The sequence below is a fragment of the Macaca mulatta genome, chromosome 12 (assembly GCF_049350105.2).
Source record: "Macaca mulatta isolate MMU2019108-1 chromosome 12, T2T-MMU8v2.0, whole genome shotgun sequence".
NCBI classification, from domain to species: domain Eukaryota; kingdom Metazoa; phylum Chordata; class Mammalia; order Primates; family Cercopithecidae; genus Macaca; species Macaca mulatta.
In genome coordinates, this window is record NC_133417.1 from 29,233,375 (window position 1) to 29,255,109 (window position 21,735).

At 36.3% G+C, this 21,735-nt stretch overlaps 1 protein-coding gene across 1 annotated transcript in view; it reads left to right on the forward strand.

Moving 5' to 3' along the window:
* The window catches only part of THSD7B (thrombospondin type 1 domain containing 7B), a 788,242-nt gene that overhangs the window by 708,197 nt on the left and 58,310 nt on the right, over window positions 1-21,735 (forward strand). Inside the window, exons 17-18 of the mRNA XM_077956542.1 lie at window positions 17,831-17,972; window positions 20,364-20,479. Coding sequence (XP_077812668.1) covers window positions 17,831-17,972; window positions 20,364-20,479 — 258 coding nt within the window. The remainder of the gene's footprint in view (window positions 1-17,830; window positions 17,973-20,363; window positions 20,480-21,735) is intronic.

Genomic DNA, 21,735 nt, shown 5'->3' on the forward strand with positions numbered 1-21,735 from the left:
TGTAATTGGTGGTGAGTTGGAGCTTGATAGTCTTTGGTTTTCATTAGATGATGCTTTGCTGAACTGCTGTCTCATGGCACAGTCCAGCATGAACTCCTCCCCTTGCCTGAGTGTCGCACCATTGCGATATGGACACCACCATTTATTTGTAGAATGCCTTTTGTTTCTTCAAAGTGCTTTCAAGCTTATCTCACTTCACTGCCTTCACATCATTGTGAATTATATGGGGTAAAGCTGAGTGAAGAGACTGAGACATGGAGAAATGAATCTTATTTCTGCACAGTGACTAGTTTTTTTTGTTTGTTTGTTTTTTGTTTTTTAGGAAGTATACTTCTTCCAATGAGTCCTGTGTAATTAAAATGTCCTAAAATGGGTTCTCTAACTCTTTAACTTTCTTTGTAGGATGGTTTTGACATTGGAACACCCAAATCATTGAACAGTATACTTGGAAGGTCCTAGTTACCATATAATTTAGAATGAAGGCTGAGACTCATTAGCCACTGTGGTAATAATAAAATGATTCTTCTTGCTATTGAATTAATATTTATAGAGCAAGTATAAAAAGATAGCACTTGATATAGTACTTGATATCCAAGAAGACAGCAAGAAGGGGATATCTAGATTTTGCTCTCTGTGTTGCTTATTATGCTATGTGACTTTGGCATGTTGCTGATATTCTTTCAAGCTCAGATTACTATCTATAAAACTTAGTGTAATTACTTTTTTAGAATATCAAATATAATTTGTCTTGGCATCACAAATGCATAAAAATTAATAATATTAAAAAAATTTAAAACATGGCCAGGCATGATGGCTCATGCCTGTGATCCCAACACTTTGGGATGCCAAGGCAGGTGGATCACCTGAGGTCAGGAGTTCAAGACTAAAAATACAAAAATTATCCGGGTTTGGTGGTGTGCAACTGTAATCCCAGCTACTTGGGAGGCTGAGGCAGGAGAATCACTTGAACCTGGGAGGTGGAGGTTGCAGTGAGCCAAGATCGTGCCACTGTATTCCAGCCTGTCTGGGTAACAAAGTGAGACTCTGTCTCGAAAATAATAATAATAATAAAATCAAAAACAACTTAAAAACAACAGCATCAGATCCCCAATTCACTTATAATAAATATTTCTAATTGCTCATAGCTTTCTGAAAGTAAGGAAAGAGTTTTCTTTGAGAAGTATAAAAAAAAGTGACTATTTCAACTTTTTAAATAGTGAAAATATAAAATTTAATTTTAAAAAATGACTCAGGCCGCGCACGGTGGCTCAAGCCTGTAATCCCAGCACTTTGGGAGGCCGAGACGGGCGGATCACGAGGTCAGGAGATCGAGACCATCCTGGCTAACCCGGTGAAACCCCGTCTCTACTAAAAAATACAAAAAACTAGCCGGGTGAGGTGGCGGGCACCTGTAGTCCCAGCTACTTGGAAGGCTGAGGCAGGAGAATGGCGTAAACCCGGGAGGCAGAGCTTGCAGTGAGCTGAGATCTGGCCACTGCACTACAGCCTAGGCGACAGAGCGAGACTCCGTCTCAAAAAATAAAAAATTTAAAAAAATTAAAAATGACTCAATTCCTCTCTTTGATCTAGGGGATATATGTCTTTACTGTCAATAATATTCATTATTATGATGGCTATTATTAAAACTTCAGTATTAAACTACTCTATAGCACCAGTTTTGAACTCAGATGTGTGATCTATATTCCACTTTACCTGTGATTTTTATTTCATCTAATATATGTGTTTCATGTCTACGAAGAAAAGCCAGATTTTTGCTTTGAATTTTAACATGTATCTATCGTCTAGGTTATCCTAGAAGTCCTCTTTTGCATCGTTTTAATCCCCAAAATTGCTTATATGGAAAAGAATGTAAAAATGCACTTATTCCCATGGAACCTCACAATGTCAGTTGCCAGGGACGCTCTCCATAAAATGTCCCTACTGATGAGTCATACTGGGCACAGTGATCTCTTCTTGAGTTTTGCACACACTTCAACTTTTTTAAAATTTACATGTTTCTTTCCAAGTCTTTTCTAATATCTTTTCCATTTGGGGTACAATATAACTATTACCTTTAAAAGTATCTATGAATAATATTATGCAAACTGTGATTTCCTAAAGAAGTATGTGATATATTTGACTATATTAGATTTATTACATCCCACTAGTATTTCTTAGATCTTAATATTTATCTGTAGAATTTCTAAATCATTACTTTTTTGCTATGGTTGTAAGAGTAGAAAAGTAATAACAACATAATATAATAATAATATAATAATAATTCTGAAATTGCACATATAAGTCCTTTGGGTATTTTGACCTTCAAATTAGCTAATAAGCATAAATTTTATAGAGAGCATCCTCTCACCTCCCAGATTCTGTTCACATTTCAATAAGGCCCCTGGACAAAATGGACCTTCTCTATTTGGCTGCATGTCTTGTTTTCCAGATGCTAATTTCTATTTTGAGAGGCAAGTACATAGGGATGCTGAGTAAACAATTGTGGAAAATAAGTTTAAGATTTAGAAACAGCCCAAACTCATCACATTCTCCTTTTTACCCTGTCTCCTTTCATGTGCATATACACCTTGACACTGGAACTTTGGGCAAGTAATTTAACCTCAATATGTCTGGAAAATTGGAGTAATAGTGCGCAACTCAGAGGCCAGTGTTAGGATTAATACATGTAAATCACTTAACAGTGTCAGGCACATAAGTACAAAAATCAGTTGTAGATATTATGTGTTTGACTAATATTAAGTACCTGTTATGTAACAGATATTATGGTAGAGATCAGTGCTATGATGAAGAGACCTTGTCCCCAAGGAACAAACAGTCTCCTGAGATATAGAGAAAATTCCAACTCAATCTCAACAGAGCAGTAGTGTTAAAAGTAAAAAAAGCAAGGGTATTTAAAAAGCATATATTGGCACTTCTTTTTTTTTTTTTTTTTTTTTTTTTTTTGAGACAGAGTCTCGCTCTGTTGCCAGGTTGGAGCACAGTGGCGTGATCTCGGCTCACTGCAACCTCTGCCTCCCTGGTTCAAGCGATTCTCCTGCCTCAGCTTCCTGAGTAGCTGGGATTACAGGCACCTGCCACCACGCCCAGCCTAATTTTTTTGTATTTTGAGTAGAGACAGGGTTTCACCATGTTAGCCAGGATGATCTCAATCTCCTGTCTCATGATCCACCCACCTTGGCTTCCCAAAGTGCTGTGATTACAGGTGTGAGCCACCACACCCAGATATTGGCACATTTTCTAACCCCTGGGAAGATCAGTGACATCTTTCAGGAAGAGAATATTTTTCTAGAAACCTGAGAGGCAAGTAAGGGCGAGTTAGGCAAAGTGGCGTGGGAGAGTGATGAGGAAAGAGGGGAAAAAAAAAAAAAAGAATACATCCTGTATGAGGAGAGCCCAGAACAACAACGTGACTGGAAAGAATGGACCAAGATCAAAGTCCCATGTGGGGGCCTCTATGTTGCTAGCCCCAAGTATGCAACTGACTAACACTTCTTCCACGAGCAGATCATGTGGCTTTGGCTAACCTGAGAGGAAAGGGGCCCTGCATTCTTTGGTGGAAGAAGAAAGGAGAAGGTGAAGAGTGGAATCCCACACACGTTCTAGATCTGTTGTTTTGCCCCTTTTCTTGGGTATGGTAGGGAGTAGGAATGAAGGGGGCACAAATATTAAAACAGAAATGTCATAGAAGTGGCCCCTTTTACTTTTCTGGGGTCTAGAGAAAGACCCAGTATCCCTACTCTGCTGGCCGAGACTAGAATTTTTGTCCTGGGAGTCTCATTCCAGATGTTATTCTGGGGCTCCTCACAGACCAGGAAGCCTCGAGCAATTTATTGACTACTTTGGCTTGACTTTAAATTTGGTTCTTGAATGGCTGGGGCTTAGAATAAAGAAAGAGAAGTAAGCATTGCATGGGAAGGAAAAGAGGAAGGAGGAGGAGGAAGAGAAAAGGAAAGAGAGAGAAAGTGAAAGGAGTGAAGGAAACTGAGATTAAGAGTTTCGTGTGCCCTCATTTCAAAAAGCAACTGTCACCTAAGGACCCTTTGGGTGGCATATAGATAAATATGAATAAGGCTTGCTGCCTGCCTTTGAGGAGCCTACAGTTCACTTGTGTTATTCATTAGTGTCTTCTAATATTGGTGTTCCAGTGCCATTTATATCTCTCTCATTGAAAAAATTTCCAGAAAAACTCATTTACATAAAATTTGCCCCATCGATTATTAAGTTTACTACATACACTTACCTCTATGTCTAGGTCTTTTTCTATGTATCTCTATTGCTATACTCTACACAGATCTTCCAAACACACACATACACACACACCTATTATCTTTTCTGAACCATTTCAGTATATGTTGTAGGCATCTAGTATGTAATCCTAAATGAACAGATATTTTCTAAAATAATCACAACATGGTTTAAAACTTCAGCCTCAATGCAATACTTATAACTAGTCTGTAGTCCACATTTGTAGTTCTCATGGGTCTTAATAATGCCCTTTATGGTATTTATGTTTTTTTGATTATAGGATCCAGACTGTATTGCATTTGAGGATCATATCTTTTTAATCTCTTTCTTCCTCTCTCAATGCCAAATCACTGACAGTTTTGGAGAATGCAGGCCAGCATTTTGGCTTTTACTTGGTCTTCTTCTTTCTTTACTCCCAGACTCCAACTGTAATATAAACAGGTGACAGCCTCAATTTCCGTGATTGGCTATGCTATACATCATTTATCTGTTCCAAAACTTGTGACTGGATTGTAAATATGCAACTTCACAACTCCTTAGTGTCATAAAGTACCAGACAAAAAGACTACATGGAGATGTCCCTGCCTATTATAAAATATTCACCCAAACAACTTAGCTAAGCAAAACATCTACTGACATTTATGCATCATCCTAACTTCCTCTTTGCAGTAGGCCAGCAAAGTCTTACCAGGAACGTTATATCATCTTGATGATATCATAGCTTTTGCCCCTGGTCTTGTCAGTCCCGTTAATGCTCAAACATGTATCTGGCACTTCTTCCAATTAACTCTAAATCTGACAAGCCAGCCCCCTTGACTGGGAACATCTTTTGTGAACTGTGGACTCCTCAAAGGCAGGCAGCAAGCCTTATTTATTGTTCTATTCCTAGCTTGGCTCTCTCATTCTTTAGCCTGTGATTTATCTTGCTTTTTGATTAGCTTATAAGCTATAGTTTCTTGTGTCTGTTCCCTCTCTTTCCCCATCTGTAATTACCATTGGCCATGCTAAATGCTTTTCAAGTTACAATAACTGCAATAACAATACAGCTCTGTGGTGCTTTTTTTTTTTTCTTAAAAAAAAAAAAAAGTTATCCCCGACTCAGCATATTCCACAAGCACCAGTGCTTTACAAGTATAACCATTACTGAGGAGCACATTAGACCTCCCAGATTGAAATCTCAGCTTAGACATATACTATGAACTTGTTATGTTCTTTGGTCTTTAATTTCATTATCTGTAAAAACAAGGATATTAAAAGTACACCTAGCTCATTGGGAGATTAAAGGGCTGTGTGAGAGAATAAATATGGAATGTTCAGCACAGTTCTAGGTATGTATTAACATTTTTAAATGTTTCCTGTTGCTATTATTTTGGGAAGAACATAGCACCCAGAATATAGTTTTGGTTTCCCTCTCTATTATCCATTTATTTCTTAAAAGAGCAGTGGAAGCTGTAAGGAGCTATTCCTTTATGCACAGATATGTATGCCTTGTTAAATTCCTTAAAATTAAAGTATAGAAAGAGACCATCTTCACTGCAGGACCCCAGAAATCCAAACCTCCGGCCCTTCTAACTGACCAGATTAGTTTATAGTGTCTCAGTTTCTGATCAGGTGTGCAATGATGTTATGGAAAACATTCCTGTGTTGTATGCTATCTTTTTACCTGTGTAAAATGCATTAATGGTAAGAGTGCACTGCACTTGCAAAATCCAAAACTCCCAGGAAATCAGGATACTTACATTCATTAATCTCATTAAACGCATTAGATATCCCAACCCCCTGGGGAGGCTAAGTGATAAATATTCTCTCTACTTGAGACAACTGAAAGGCCAGACTGCCCTTGCAAAGCTTGCGTTGTCACTCACTAACACACACAGTCTGTGGAAATCTATTTGTCTAGTATCTCTAAAGGGCATGAGCCTATTAGGGGAAAGATAAAATTTAAAAGAAACAAAACACACCAAAAGCACCAAATTAATATAAAGCATATGAAGTAGTGATAAATGATATGGAGAAGAAAAAATATATAGGAAGACAAAGAGTAACATGGAGTAGTTGATGATATTTTTACATAGCATGATCAGAGAAGTCCTCTCTAATAGAGAAGGCTTTGAGCAGTGGTGACCAGAAGCAAATAAAGCAGCAAGTCCTGCAGGTGCTGGAGGAAGAGCGTTGCAGGCGGCTGGAACAGCAAGATCAAGGCCCCGGGGCAAGGAAATGCCTGGAGCTCTCCAGGAACAACACAGAGGCCAGAGTGGTGAATGAGATGTAAGCAGGTAGTGTAAGGAGGTGAATGGGCAGATTGTGTAAGCAGGCCATGAGCATTCAGATGTAATGCTCTTTCTTCCTCCGGACTATACACTTCCTTGTTGTGTATAACTTTGTAGGCATAGAAATGGACTTGGTTTTCACTAAGTCGGGAAGCCATTTAAGGGTATGAAAGAGAGGAATTAAATAATCTGGCCTGCACTATTTTAAGAAGATAGTTCTGGCCCCAGAGGGCAACATAATCTGTAGAATGGGAAGAGTGGAGTCAGTTATGAGGTTATTGTTATAATCTAAGTGAAGAGTGATAGTGACTTTTACCAGGGTAGGAGTGGCACAAATGGTGAGAAGTAGATGGGTTGTGCATTCTACTTTGAAGATAGAGCTGAAAGAATTTGCTCAGGTTTGGGTTGTAAGGTGTAAGAAAAGTAAGGGAATCAAAATTGACTCCAAACTATTCGACCTGAGCCTCTAGATTGTTGGAATAGCCATTAACAGTGATGGGGAAGATTAGAGGAGGGTGCTGGGGATAGGGATATCAGTTAGTTATTGTGCACATAAAGTTCAGAGACAATGGTTTGAGGGCATTGGTTTTCAAACTAGAACATGCATTAGAACCACTTAGAGGACTCATTAAAACAAGATTGCCACATCCAAACCCTGAAGTAGATTTTTCTTTTGTCTTTTTTAACCCCAGGGTTTTTGATTTAGTGGATCTAGAATGGGATAGGACCCAATACTTTGTATTTCTAACAAGTTGCCAGGTAGTTGATGCTGCTGGTCCTGGGACCACACTTGAAGAATGACTTTTCTAGTATTGAGAGTATCCATGGAAGGCAGGGCTAAGGTGAAAAAGCCCAGGGCATTAGCAGCGGGGAGTTGAAGTATAGTTACTGGAATGCTTTCTGCACCTGGACTGCTGGAGTACCCCCTTCAGTTCTACTTTCTTCTACCTCATGGTCAGTATTGATATGTGTTAGCCCATGGTGAACAATAGTTTTTGAGTTTTGATCCTCCTTCACATTCGGTCACAAAGAACCCTGTGAAACGGAATATTCTAAACACATGAAGAGTTGACTCAGACACTAGCTTTTGCTTCTTCTCTAGTTAAGTCTAATTTATCTAGATAGGCTGCAGACACCAACCTAACTACATACCCATTTCTATGGGAAGAGATATGCTTAAGAAATTAATTTGTCTGACAAATTTACATTTAAGAATCACATTTTTTGCTTTAGATGTCATATAATTGAAAGCAAATGTGAGTTTTCTAGGTACAAATTTAATTTGATAATTGTTTTGTTCTGAAATTAATTCTGGCATTTAAAGAAGAAAATTGTTTCTTCTTATGGAGAAATATTCTAGAGAGAAAAATAGAGTGAACATCCACTTCTTTTTAAAAGTTATAGCTTATAGCAAAACACAAAAAATGGACAAGCAAACCTTTATAATGAAAACACAGTTTTGCAATAATGATCATGACAGTCTATGTAATGGAAAAATTCTTTTGATAAGAATTTATCATTACCTTAGTGGCCTTTAATCATTTTTGATCATGGTCTACTATAAAAATGTGTTTTATATCACAAAAAACACACAAATCATTGTTTACCTATAGATATTATGAATATATATATAAAATTTTTTGAAATAATTTTTACCCTGAGTGTATGAGAGATGTTTACTATGCTGTGCCCTATCAGTTTGAATATTGCTGGCTTTTACCCACTAAATTGAGAACCAAGATGGCATAATTAAAAACATGGACTCACAAGATTGATAGGGTTGGAATCTTGGCTCTGCCTCTAACTGTGTAATCTTGATGAAATTGCTTAACCAAAGTTAACCATTGCTTAACTTTGCCATCAGTAAAATGGGAATAATAATATATCTACCTTATAAGGCAGTTACAAGGATGAAATGAGTTAAAGAACTTAGAATGGTGACTGACATATAGTAAACACTACAGAAGTATTAGTTACTAATATTGTTTTCACAACCCAATAATATGTAATGGCTTGAAGTTTGAAAAACAAACAAACAAAAAACCACTTATGTGGATGACTAAGACTAACCTCACCCACCTGCCACCTTACCTTTCAACACGTATAAAAAATTAGTAAATTAACTTTCTCAGAGGCAACATTAGTAAGTTCTTTTATTTTGTATGGAGGGTGAAATAGCTCCGTTTCCTTTTAAATCCCTAGTATGTTCTTTTAAAGCATAATTGTAAGTCTTTTGGGGAGACAAGGTATGATATCTTGAAAATCCAGACTATAAAAAGAAAATTCTTCCTTAGATAATGTTTTATTCATTGGTGTCGTGTCTTGCATTTAATGTATTTTCAAAAACTATTTGTTTAAAATGAGTGTAAATCTTAATAGAAAAATTTTCAAGGAGACCAAGTGATGCGTATAGATAATAAATTAATAACTTTGTAATTTACAATGATTTCACATTCATGTGTCTTAAATCTGTAATTCAAATTGTGTTACATGAAATGCTAAATTGAAACATAAAAGTTTGAAACTCTTCAAGAGTCACCATGTACAGTGTACCAGTTATAGATAATTTGTCAAAACACATAGCCCCAAATTATAATGGTTCAAATGCAATGTAATTTTTGCTGATCACCCGTAAAACAGTCCAAAGTGAGTTTTCCAGTTGTAGAAAGGGCAATCTGAATCTGTTATATGCATCACTCTGAGACCCAAGCCCATAGTGGGTGTGCTGCTTTCAAGCTTGACTTTCAAAGTAATTCTGGTTACCACTATTCCAGCTCTGTGGAGGGAGCAAAGAGCTTGGAGGATGACAAATGGGATTTAGTGTCAGGAGTGGAAGTGTCACATAAGACCTCCCATTTATCTCTCATTGGTCAGAACTCAGTAACATGGTCACTTAACTGCAAAGAAGACTGGGATGTGTGCTCAGTCTTGTGCCAACAATGAAAACAGAAAATAGATTTTAATAACAAATCGCAGACTCTGCCAAACATCATTAAGTTCTATTGCAAAAAATCCTTGTTAACACTATTTAGGTCAATGTTTTCTCATTATATTTGACTAGGAACCCTGATTTTCTCTTGGTACCTCCTAACACACTATAGAAAACAACACACTTTGGAAAAGATGGTTGTCAGGAAACTCTCAAATCTCATACTGAAAATAATCTTGCATTTTCCAAGAACGATGAGAGAAAGATTCTTTTAACTTCTTCAAAACTGATTAGGACACAGATGCAGAACAAATAAACTATATGTTTCACACATATACAATTAAATAATTATTAGCTGAATACCCCTGTAACAGTCACCCAGGAGGCAGAACCTTCCCAGCTACTTGGAAGGAAGAACTTCACAACTTCCTCCTAATAGTAACTAACTTGCTTCCCTTAAAAGTAAATTCTGCCCTGATGTCTATGATAGTCTTTTCCTTACTTCTCCTTACAGGTCTAAAACCAGAGTGGTTCAAATTCAGATTGTTAGTTCTGTCTTTAGATATGTCTTTAAACCTCTCTTAACCTAGCTTCTCTTCCCCTTGCTTGTTTTCCCCCTTCCTAGTAATTTATTGGTGAGGAAACAGGCCACCTGTCCTATAAACATTTTCAGTCTCTCTTTCGTGAATTGCATCTGCATGGTGAGGTTTAACATGTTCCTTTATCCTTGAATTTCCTGTAAATTGGAAGTTGGATATCAAGGCTTCATTAGTCTTTGACAAGACTCCTTCATAGAAAGTGTGCTGTTTGCCAGAAAGCACATAATGTGTGTTTATCACTTTTTGTGAGTGTGGCTATCATTGATGGTCAACGACCACAGCCTTTGCTGTTTAGGGAATGCAAAATGGCAGTGTTCAAATTCTATCATTCTTCCTCATTTGTTTGTGGAACTGTTTCTATTGAAAGAATTTTTGCTTCCATGGCCATTTAATTATTCAATAATCCATTTTGTATTGAGGAGGCAAGCAAAATTAATATCAACTTTTTATTTGCTGGTTTTCAAAATGGGGAATTTTTAGCAGCTTTCACCATATGTGACTTCTTTTGTGTTGTTATGAAATCACAGATTTAAACAAATTTGATGTGTTTTAATCCTTTTCAATTATCATTTACAATAGTATTCAGATTCTCCTAGTGATAGTCTTTTAAAATATGTCCTATAAATATTTCAATAAAGACTGTGGTGGTCCTCATTAGCTTCTGTGCTATATATGTCAGGATGTTTCAGGCTCATCTTGGACATTTCCTTTGTCAGACTTGGAATCAGCTATTGCTCTATAAAGACCTGATTTGTTTTAGTGGTAATACCTCTTCAGTGCCACAGAAAGAGCTTTAGGAGTGCTTATTGTTACTGGATTCCACTATTCCTAGATACTTCAGTAGGCAGAACTTTATAATATATATTATTATTTCCTTTATTTTGAAGACAAAATATAAAAGTGGGTATATACTAATGTTTCTAATTGAAATTCAGAACAACAGGAGTTAGTTCTGTCTTACATCTGTATCTCGTTTTTTCATACTAAGAATCAAGTTTATCAAGGACACTGAAGATTATAATCGAAATAGAATATATAATAATTACACATTTGCTTTATTCCACATAAAAGAAAACATTCTCAGAATAATACTATACTACCACCAACACGAGTATTTGAAAACATTAATATTTTTCATATAAATTCTCCTTTTTTTTACATTTGTGTTTTATATAGATCTTCAGAGCATGTAGCTTTTATCTAAGTTCCACCTGTGAAGTGGCTCATTGCAAATCTCTATATTGAAGTATTTCCAGTCATTGGAATGTATGTCTAAAACTCGGTCTCCGGGAAATTCCTAAGATAGGGCTCATGGAAACATGAGTTTGAGTTCATTAACAGTATATCTATGTTTTCTAAAAAATCGTTTTTAATAGACACATAATTGTATATATTTATGGGGTACATGTGATGATTTGATAGATGTATACATTGTATAACGATTAAATCAGGGTATTTAGCATATACATCACTTCATACATTAATTATTTCTTTGTGATGAGAACATTCAGAATCCTCTCTTTTGGCTGTTTTTAAAAATGCAGTGTAATATTGTTAAGCATAATCACCCTACTGTGTACTGGAACACCAGAACTTATTCCTCTTATCTAAGTATAGCTTTCTATTCGTTAACCAATCTCTCCTCATTTCACTCTCTCCTCTACCTTCCCCAGCTTCTGGCAACCACAATTCTACTCTCTACTTCTATGACATCAAACTTTTTAGAATCCACAGATGAGTAAAATCATGCCATATTTGTCTATCTGTACCTGGTTTATTTCACTTAACCTAATGTCCTCTAGGTTCATTCACGTTGCTGCAAAAAAAGAAACAGGATATAATTTTATTGTGGCTGAATAGTATTCCATTGTGTATGTCACATTTTCTTTATCCCTTCATCCACTGATGGACATTTAGGTTCACTCCATATGTTATCCGTTATGAATAATGCTTCCATAAACATGGAACTGCAAATGTCTCTTCAACATAACTGATTTCATTTCCTTTTATTTCATTTCCCACTACTACACAGTAGTGGGAATGCTGGATCATATGGAATTTTATTTTTTATTTTTTGAGGAAACTTCCTGCTGTTTTCCATAGTGGCTGGACTAATTTACATTCCCCCCAAAAGAGTATAAGTCCCTCTGTTTCTCCATCCATGCCTAACATTTTTTTTTTTTGGTCTTTTTGACAATAGCCATTTTAATTGAAATGAGGTGATATCTCATTTTGGTTTTGATGTGCATTTCCCTGATGATTAGTGACATTGAACATTTTTTCATTTACCTGTTGGCCATTTGTATGTCTTCTTTTGAGAAATGTCTCTTCAGGTCTTGTGTCCATTTATATTTGGTTGTTATACTTGAAAGTGAGCTATGCTGGACATACAATCTTTGGATCATGTGGTTTTTTTTTTTTTCTTCGTGCATATTTATTATATTTCTACATTTTCTTCTTGAATAAAATTTTCCTGTAAAAAAGTCTGACAATACTTTATTTTCTTTATAAACCAATACTCAAAGAATTTTTTTCTCTTCTATAAAGTTTAATAATTATACTAGGATATGTCTCAGTATTGGTGATTCTGATGTGCCTTTCCAATAAGTAGTTAGAAATTTTTTTCTTTATTTTTATTGGAAAGTTTTCTGAATCTTCTTTTTGTTAAGTTCTGTGCTCTTGCCTTGGTTTTCATTTTCATGAAATTCTATTACATACCTGTGGCATCTGCTTTTCCTTACTTCTCTATTTGTCAGTTTTTTTCAAATTATTTTATATCTCTTTTTGAATGTGTTTTGTAATTGTTTTCTTTACATCTTTAATTTCTCTTTAAGCATTATTTGTTGTATTTTTATTCTTGTATTTCTTCTTGTTTCATTTTTGTTTCTAAAAATAATTTTTAAAGTTCTAATTATTTATTGGGTTCTGTCACCTAATTTTTGAATTTTTTCTAATCTTTTGCTGTTCTTTTATATCTTGGGTCATTTCTTAAGTGACTTTTAACCCCTTTGGATACAGTAGTTTTTATATGTTTTGTGTGCATTTCTTTCTGCTGCACTGCCTAATCTGTGGGGATGTTAAGCTGCCCTTTATTCTTTTTCCTTAGAATATCCTTTCTAAATTTTATCTCTTTCTTTGTTTACTTTTCTGTGAAATTCGTTTCTGTGAACTTTTAAAAGGGAGTATGGTTGAGGATTATTTTCTTCTCATTTGATTTCATGGCTCCAAGGCTCCAACTCTCTCTCTCTCTCTCTCATACACACACACACACACACACACACACACACACACACACACACACACACACACACGGTCAAAAAGAAAACAGCTTACTTTGTGAGATTTAATGTTTCCCATTTCCTTCCTCACCTTGCTTCCTGGTCCTTTCTTTTTCCTCACTGCTATTTTCCTTGTTTCACTCAGTTGGGAAATTCTTCCCACCTGTTTCTGTTTAGTAGAGGGGTGGGGGAGAGGAGGAGACTGTTCTGGAAGGGAGCTCTGGCTTGTTAATGTTGACAGTTCAGTGGATCCAGACTGTGTCAGCTTCCAAGACCTCTCCATAAACCCCTTATATTCAGCTGCTCTTGAAGTGTGAAAATTTCTCCAGGTCTCAGCTTTAGTTCCCCATTTTGGTTGCCTTGGGTCATCAGATTGCCCCATTTTTACCTTCTGCTCTCTTCTGTCAGATGCTGGTATCACCAGGTCCAGGGCTTCCACTGTCGGTCCCACCTGCTTGTGGTTTGGGATTTGTGGTGATGGCTTGTCACTTTATACTGAGCATATGGTCTGTGTGTTCTTGGTTTGGCTCTCCTTGTTGCACTGTGATGTGAAAAGATCTTGTCTCTACTTCTGTGACCCTCACCTAAGAATCTCTGAGAACTGTGTTAAACCTGTGAAGTATGAGTAACAATTCTTCAGATCCAGACTTTTCTATATATTTTCTCAGTCCTTGTCAGCTTTGGAGAACTAGAGTTTAATTTCATTAAAAAATTCTTCCGAAAGCTCTGCAAAGGTATTTTTGTGAACGTTTTACACTATTTTTCCAAATAAGAAAACTAAAGTTCTTGAAGTATAGATCCATTTTGGCCTCAGGAAAAGACAGAGAGAGAAACAGCAAAGCTACTGACAGTAGGACTAATAGGCTAACCAAGGGAGAGACCATCTCAGAATTATCAGTTAGACCCTGTAACAGAATAAAGGCATTGAGTTTCTGTATCTGATGGAAGCTTACAAGGCCAGGCCTTGGAGTCACGCTCATCCCCAGACAAGAAATTTGCAGAGTGATTTAAATTCACAAATAATTGGATTTATCACAAGTTTTATTAAACTCTGATTATTACTAGTTCAGTGATAATGAGAAAAACATCAAGTTATACCTCTTTGTTTAGATGTATTTAAAATGTCTTATCTAAATTGTCTGTCTGTCATCTTTTATATGAGTAAATTAAAACTCAGTTATGTACATTTTTTATTAATTTCCTGATGGATTCTATTTTTCTAGAAAATGCCATCTAGATTTTATAGGAAATGTTATGAGAAAAGAGAAAATATTATATTCTTTTCATCAGATATGCATAGCTATGGGAAACTCTTACATTCAGACAATATGATCATAATCCAGGCTTGGCCATTTGTCCCTAATGGCAGCTTACAAAAATATAGTCATATTACCCTTGAAGAACCAAATTATTACACATAACAAACATTTATTATTTGTATGCTCTATACCAGACACAGTACATGGCACAGAATGTCTAAGAAAATTAAGACTTTGGCTCTCAAATTGCCCATAGGAAGGAATGCACAAACATAAATACATGTAACAGAAATGTTTACTAGATGAGGCAATTCCATTTATTATGGGTCCAAGCAAGTCAATTGAGGCTCACAGAAAGGACATCTGATTTCCTCTTGAGGGATATGAATACAAGTATTTAAGTCAGGCAAAAGGCTTTGCTTCTAGAGATAACAAAATGTGTGAAGGCATAACGTCATAAGGGAAGACTGTACTTTAAGGTAAATGCTGCTTTACAAAAGTAGTAAGTTAGAAAAACTAGTCTCAAGAAGGGATTTCTGTACTAGACACTAACAGGTTCTAACTGGATCATCTTCCCTAGCAAATAAACATTAGCTATATAACCTTGATTTTTTAAAAATAAAACTGGTCCAAAGTTGACTTTTGATTAGTTATTCACACATCATTTTCCCACTTCTATATGCAGGAAATTGACAATATGTCTTTATATAATTACTCTAGAGAAGAGAAGATCCAGAATTGTATTTGAAGAGTCTTGATCTAATAAAGAAATCATCCAGATAGATATAAACATCCTTTCTCTTCTCTTTTTTACTTATCCTCACCCTCCTCCATCTCTCTTGTGGATAATTCATTATTTTATGGACTTTCTATAAACAGCTAATAGAGAGAAACAAATAAGGATAAAAACACTAACATTAAACTTTCTATAAATATCTATTAGAAAGAAATAAGGAGAAACAGTAATCTATCACTTGTTAGCAGCACTAGGAGAATTTTTACAAGATGAAGTGTGAAAATACTGCCTGAGACGAGGCTGAATCATGCTCGTGAACCCATGCAATCCTCTTTGCCTGTTTCTATGGGAAGTAACTTAGTAGGGGAGTAAGATGCAGTGTTGGTTTTCTTTATATTAATATGTAATTATCCGAAACTGTATGCTATGAAATGTGGATGAGCCTCAAGAAGATATTTTAGAACTATACCCATCAGACTTAGACACATATGGACTGTGAGATCCGAGGAAGAAAATTTTTAAATCTCGTCAAGTTTCATCCCATCCCCATTCTTCTGTCTCATCTAGGTTTAGATGAGGAACTAAGGTTTAGAGTATAGAAGCGAATTGTTCAAGGTTACATAGTAATTTGATTGATGTGTGTATGTTTTATTTTCTCTTTTACTTGATAGCTTAGACTAAGCAGGTACCTAAGCCTTTACCTGTAATCACTTGTTTCAGACATTAATTGATTACTTTATAAGATAGAAATGCAGGAGAGCACTAATCAGGAGCATCTACCAAGATTCTTTCATTTTATTTTATCGACAAATCATTTGTTATTATTCTGCCACATGAGAAGAAGCATTCAAATTAATTGGTAAAATAGTAATAAATTATCGGTAAGCATTTAGCATGGAATGCATGTGCAGATAATTAAGAATAATTGCTTGGTTTCATGGGCCTTTCTTGATTATCTAGAGACAATTTGATTCAATTCAGTATAAAATTACTTTATAAGTACTGACAGATCCAAATACAAAATCACATGGATGGTGAATGTGTATCAATGGTTCAAACTTTTACAATTAAAAGAAAAAATTGTGGCATACTTTTTGCATATTTTAGTGCAATCCAACATAATAATTTTGATTCATAGCCAAGACTCAGTTTATAGGTTTTGCTCTTTATTACTATATCTGAAAGGGGAATAGGAATAAAAACCAAATAAAATGTCTCACCTATAGAAATGGTGATTTGATTATCTTAATCCAGAGACTTTTATTTCTCCCATGATTTAAGAATCTATGGGCCTTGTTAGATTTGGGGGTCCGGGATTACACGTTGTCAACATGTTTAATAGTATTTGTTGAAAAATTGCAACATATAGTTGATATCAAGACTTTCAAGGAGTGACATGAGAAGTAGAAACCATCATTCGACATGCCCTAAAAGAATTTGTAAAGAAAGTAAGAGGCAGGGCAATGAAGAAACAGAATGGCGACGTAAAGAAAGGTAGCACACGAGGATACACATGTATGTGTTTAGAAGCAGTTGTATACAGACTATCCCTTAGGATGGGTGGAAGTTTGCTCAAAAAGGAAGAGAAGAACCTGGCATTGTTAGATAAAAGACTGTGAGAAGAGTAAGGCTTGATTAGTGTTCTGAAAATGGTGAATAGGATTTGGAGGACAGTGGAAAGAAGATTGTTCGAGTAGGAGGAGCTTGAAGCCCCACTATGGGTAGTCCAGCTAGATGAAATCTAGCAGGCCAGTTGACCTGGGTCAAGAGTATTATAGGAGCTGAGGCTATTATAGGAGCTGAGTCAAGAGTGTTATAGGAGCTGAGTCAAGAGTGTTATAGGAGCTGAGGAGGACACGTGGAGCCACAGGTATCATGATATTTGCAGGATATCTTTGGAGTTCACATTTTCACATTAATTTTGCCGGAAAGGCAACAGCGCACAGTTGTCCATGCTCTGTGGACCAAAGGCATCCCCAAATAAGAAGGTTCTAGTGTATTGGCAATATTGATTTTATAATTCCCTTTCTATATCTCTGTGTTCTGGTGTTTAAAAAATGATTTTCTCATGAAAATTTTCTGTGTGATTATTTTTATTAGACTAGACTATCTGAGGTCACAGGGCAGTGTCTTCCTTTTTTTTCTTAAAGCATTTAAACATTCAAAATATATGGATCTCTTACATTGTTGCAGACTATTTGAGAGTACAGTGTGAGTTTAAATGATAGAAATAGTCTCCGTGTGTTTAATTACATATGGGAGATAGAAATGTAGCCTTCGAGGTAACACAGGAAAAACCAAAGAATTGTCAGGTGGAAAAAAAACAGTTTTTAAGAAATCACAGAATGATTTCATTTTCTAGGTAATATGTTTAACCCTCCAGATAATCTATTGCCTATATTGTTATATATATGCCTACTTATATGTGTATATCTTATATAATTTATCAAATAAATTGCCCACAGTTAACTTTTCCTACTCTGATTTTAATAGTCATGCGATCCCCACACAATGCAGAGAAGAACTCGCCACCTGCTAAGACCATCACTGAGCTCAAGGACTTGTGCTGAAGACTCACAGGTGCAGCCTTGCCTCCTTAATGAAAATTGCTTCCAGTTCCAGTACAATCTAACAGGTACAGCTGAAATCTATGACCTTGTCCTTTTCCCTGAACATTGACTAATGAGAGAATTTTTGTGTGTGTTTTCATTCTCAAGATTAAGAATGGAGAGTAGAATGTGTGAGTGTCTTGCATAAAAGGCTGAGGACTTGATGTTTCTAGTATCCCCTCACAGAAAGAAATGCTCACTCTTGGCCTGTCGAATCAGCAAGGCCACATAAAATCTCTGTAGTAAGAGAAGCTTAGAAAGATTTGGCAACATTTCAGAAAAATGTTGATTTAAGCCATGATAAACTGAAACAACAAAAATAACTAGGAGAGAATAATTTACCATTGAGAGAAAATGGAATCATACTGTCATAGAATTTGGCTCTTTCCTGCTTTTTATTATTTCAGAAAACTGAGCTTGTGATGTACTTTCTGTATGGGTCTGAATAAGAATGAATGCTAGGACTGGCTGGTCAGGGATGTTTTCGAGGCACTGGGAATTACATCAAGTCTAGCTGTTTGGCCACTGCTCAGCATTTTTCCAGGCACCACAGTGCTCAGTGTCTAAAACTAGAGGACTGTTATGGTTACATTGATCTGCTCCTTGCCATTCCCTGCAGCAGCAGACATTCCAAAATGCTGCAAAATGTGGAACCATGTTAAGTCACAGCATTGAATTCAATACTGACAACCAAACCACCACATGCCTGCAGAGGCAAGGTAATTGCCTTTTCTGAAAAAAAAAAAAAAAAAAAAAATCCTCACCACAGCCACGTTGACTGCTGAGATTTCTCTTGTGGAAAACCTCATAGTGACTTCTGTGGGGCTGTCTGATTGTCTTCATGGGTGAAGATGACCTGGTGTATTTGTCCTTTTTCTTTAGAGAAAAGATCTCTGGTTTTTATAGTACTGTTTCAGAAATACAATAAAACTTGCTTTATTGGAAGAGCATATCTTTGAAAGACTGATTTTACTATACATGGGTTTGCTATTCTATTCCTATTAAACTACTAGATCATCTACCAAATATGGAAAATTTCCTTAATGAGTTTTTGTATGATCAAGGGTCTTCCTTTCTACTGAGACCAAAAATAACAGTTGTTTAAAAATCAAATTAACGGCCAGGTATGGTGGCTCACGCCTGTAATCCCAGCACTTTGGGAGGCCGAGGCAGGTGGATCACGAGGTCAGGAGATCAAGACCATCCTGACTAACATGGTGAAACCCCGTGTCTACTAAAAATAGAAAAAATTAGCCGGGCGTGGTGGCGGGCACCTGTAGTCCCAGCAACTCGGGAGGCTGAGGCAGGAGAATGGTGTGAACCGGGGAGGCGGAGCTTGCAGTGAGCCGAGATTGCTCCACTGCACTCCAACCTGGGCGACAGACTGAGACTCAGTCTCAAAAAAAGAAAAAAAGCAAAATCAAATTAACTATGGGATAATTTATTCTAATTCTTCACCATCTAGTTTGTAATATGACTAGCCAAATCTGTAAAACTTTTTCTCATGATAGAATAATTTGAAAAAAATATAGTTTCTGTAACAGTCCATGCAATTTTATGTGCCTTTCCCTCTTTCTTTCCTGGAGCATCTCTTTTAACTATTCTGTATCAAATGCACTAAATGGTTTAAATGATTGGATTTAGTATTGAAAACATTTTCAAGTTTACATAAAAGATTGGTGTCTTAGTCTGTCCTGGATACTATAACAAATTGCAATAGACTATGTAGCTTATAAAACACAAAAATGTATTTCTTATAGTTCTGGAGGCTGGAAGTCCAAAATCAAGGTGCTACTAGATTCAGCATCTAGTGAGGAGGGCCTGTATCTCCAGACAGTGCCTTCTAGCTACATTCTCACGGGATGGAAGGGGCAAACAAACTCCCTTAGGCCTCCTTTATAAAGGCACTAATTTCATTCATGAGCGCTCAGCTCCCATGTTCTAATTATCTCCCAAAGGTTCTCCCTCAAAATACCATCACCTAGGGGGTTGCGATTTAAATATATGAATTTTGCAGGGGGACACAAGCTTCTGGACCATAGCAACTGGCATCATTTCTGGGTTGTTTTTTCTCTCAATTATCCTAAACAAATAGTTGATTCTAAAGTGGTTTTTCTTCACCATCCTGGTTAGTATATTTCCTCTTCTACTTCAGCCAACCATGAGATGGTTTCTAACAAACCATTTGGCTCTTTATCTCTGGAAAGCAAATTTAAGCAGGTAACTCACTTTTCTTTGTGTATTTGGTTTTTGTTTTGCAATAAAGGCATTGCACTATGCTTCCCAAAGCTACCTGGAAATGATTTTAGGATTATGTGTGGACTATCCTCCACCAATGCAGATAATCAAAGATCTGTTGTATTTTGCTCACATGGCCATAATTTTGAAACTCAGTATGGGTGATCCTATGCCTGTAGAGTGGAGCACATGCCAGCTGAGTGAAAATGCACCCTGTGGTCAAGGCGTCAGGACCCGCCTACTAAGCTGTGTGCGCAGTGATGGCAAGCCAGTCAGCATGGACCAATGTGAGCAGGTAATGTGTTTATATTAATATCTCACATCCAAGGCTTGTTTTTCTTAATATTGGTCTGCAGTTCCATGAGGTCCAATATAGATAACAGACTAATTTCTTCTCATCTCAGCTTAGGTTCAGTTAGAGTAAAGGGTGCCAGTATAGTACGGTTATAGCTCACTAGTTTTGAATTTAGTCAAAATGACTGGGAAAGGTCATTTTTGTAGTGGAGAAATGGGTTCATTAAAAATATATGTTTTTATTACTTGTAAAATGTTATTTAACTGTACTTGTTTGCCAAACTGTTGACCTTGGGGTGACTTTAATATTTAAATATGATTCTTTTGTATTGGACAGGTGATTCATTTGCATATGTGATAATACTGTCCCTTGCATAGAAGACGAACATGGATACTTGCCATTACAGAATCATGTCAGTTTGCTTAAGCAGATAATATTTGGATAAATAGCAGAGATTTTTCTTTGCAACCTACATTAAAATGCATCCCTGCCAAGTTTCAAATTAATGGGTTCTGAATGTTTGTAATTTTATTGCCCTCCTTTTTTTCCTCTGTTCCAAACTATATGGAGTTCAGACAAAAGCTATAGTCAGAACTTTTCCAAAGAACTTGGCATTTTCTTGCTAACATGTAAATGAAAACCACTGTGGAGGCAGTTTAATAGAAGTAAAGATACTATCACACTTCAAGAATCACTTGAAATAATCTTTCAATAAATTGGAAAAAGGGGGCCAGTTAACTCACATTTCCCCAGAAACTTCTTTAACAAACTGGCAAAATGAAAATTGGTGGCATTTCTCTTAAGAGAGGTGGAATACATCAGTGGGAATTAAAACAAGACAAACCTCTGTCACCTATCCTGACTTCGCTCTGTTAAGTATTGTCACAACACGCTCATGCTCTTTAAACCAACGGAGCAGTTGCAGACTATGTCACCAATCCTAAGAACAGAACATCTGAAATGGATTTCCATTTGGTCAAATTCTGAAACTGGCTGATCCAGGGCGGAGTGCTGTATACCATGATTTATTTTGACATTTATTTTGTTTAATCAGCCTCTAAAGAAGTTGACTGTTTCAGGGTAAAAAAAAAAATTCATTAATCTACAACTCCCAATAGGTGAGCATTGTTTATTTAGTGTATGTAATGAGTATTTTCTTTTGATACAAAAATATATAAACTATTCATTAACAGAAAGTCAGTTTCTGTGATTTCCAGATACCATACGCCCGATAAATATGTAAAAAATATCAGTTT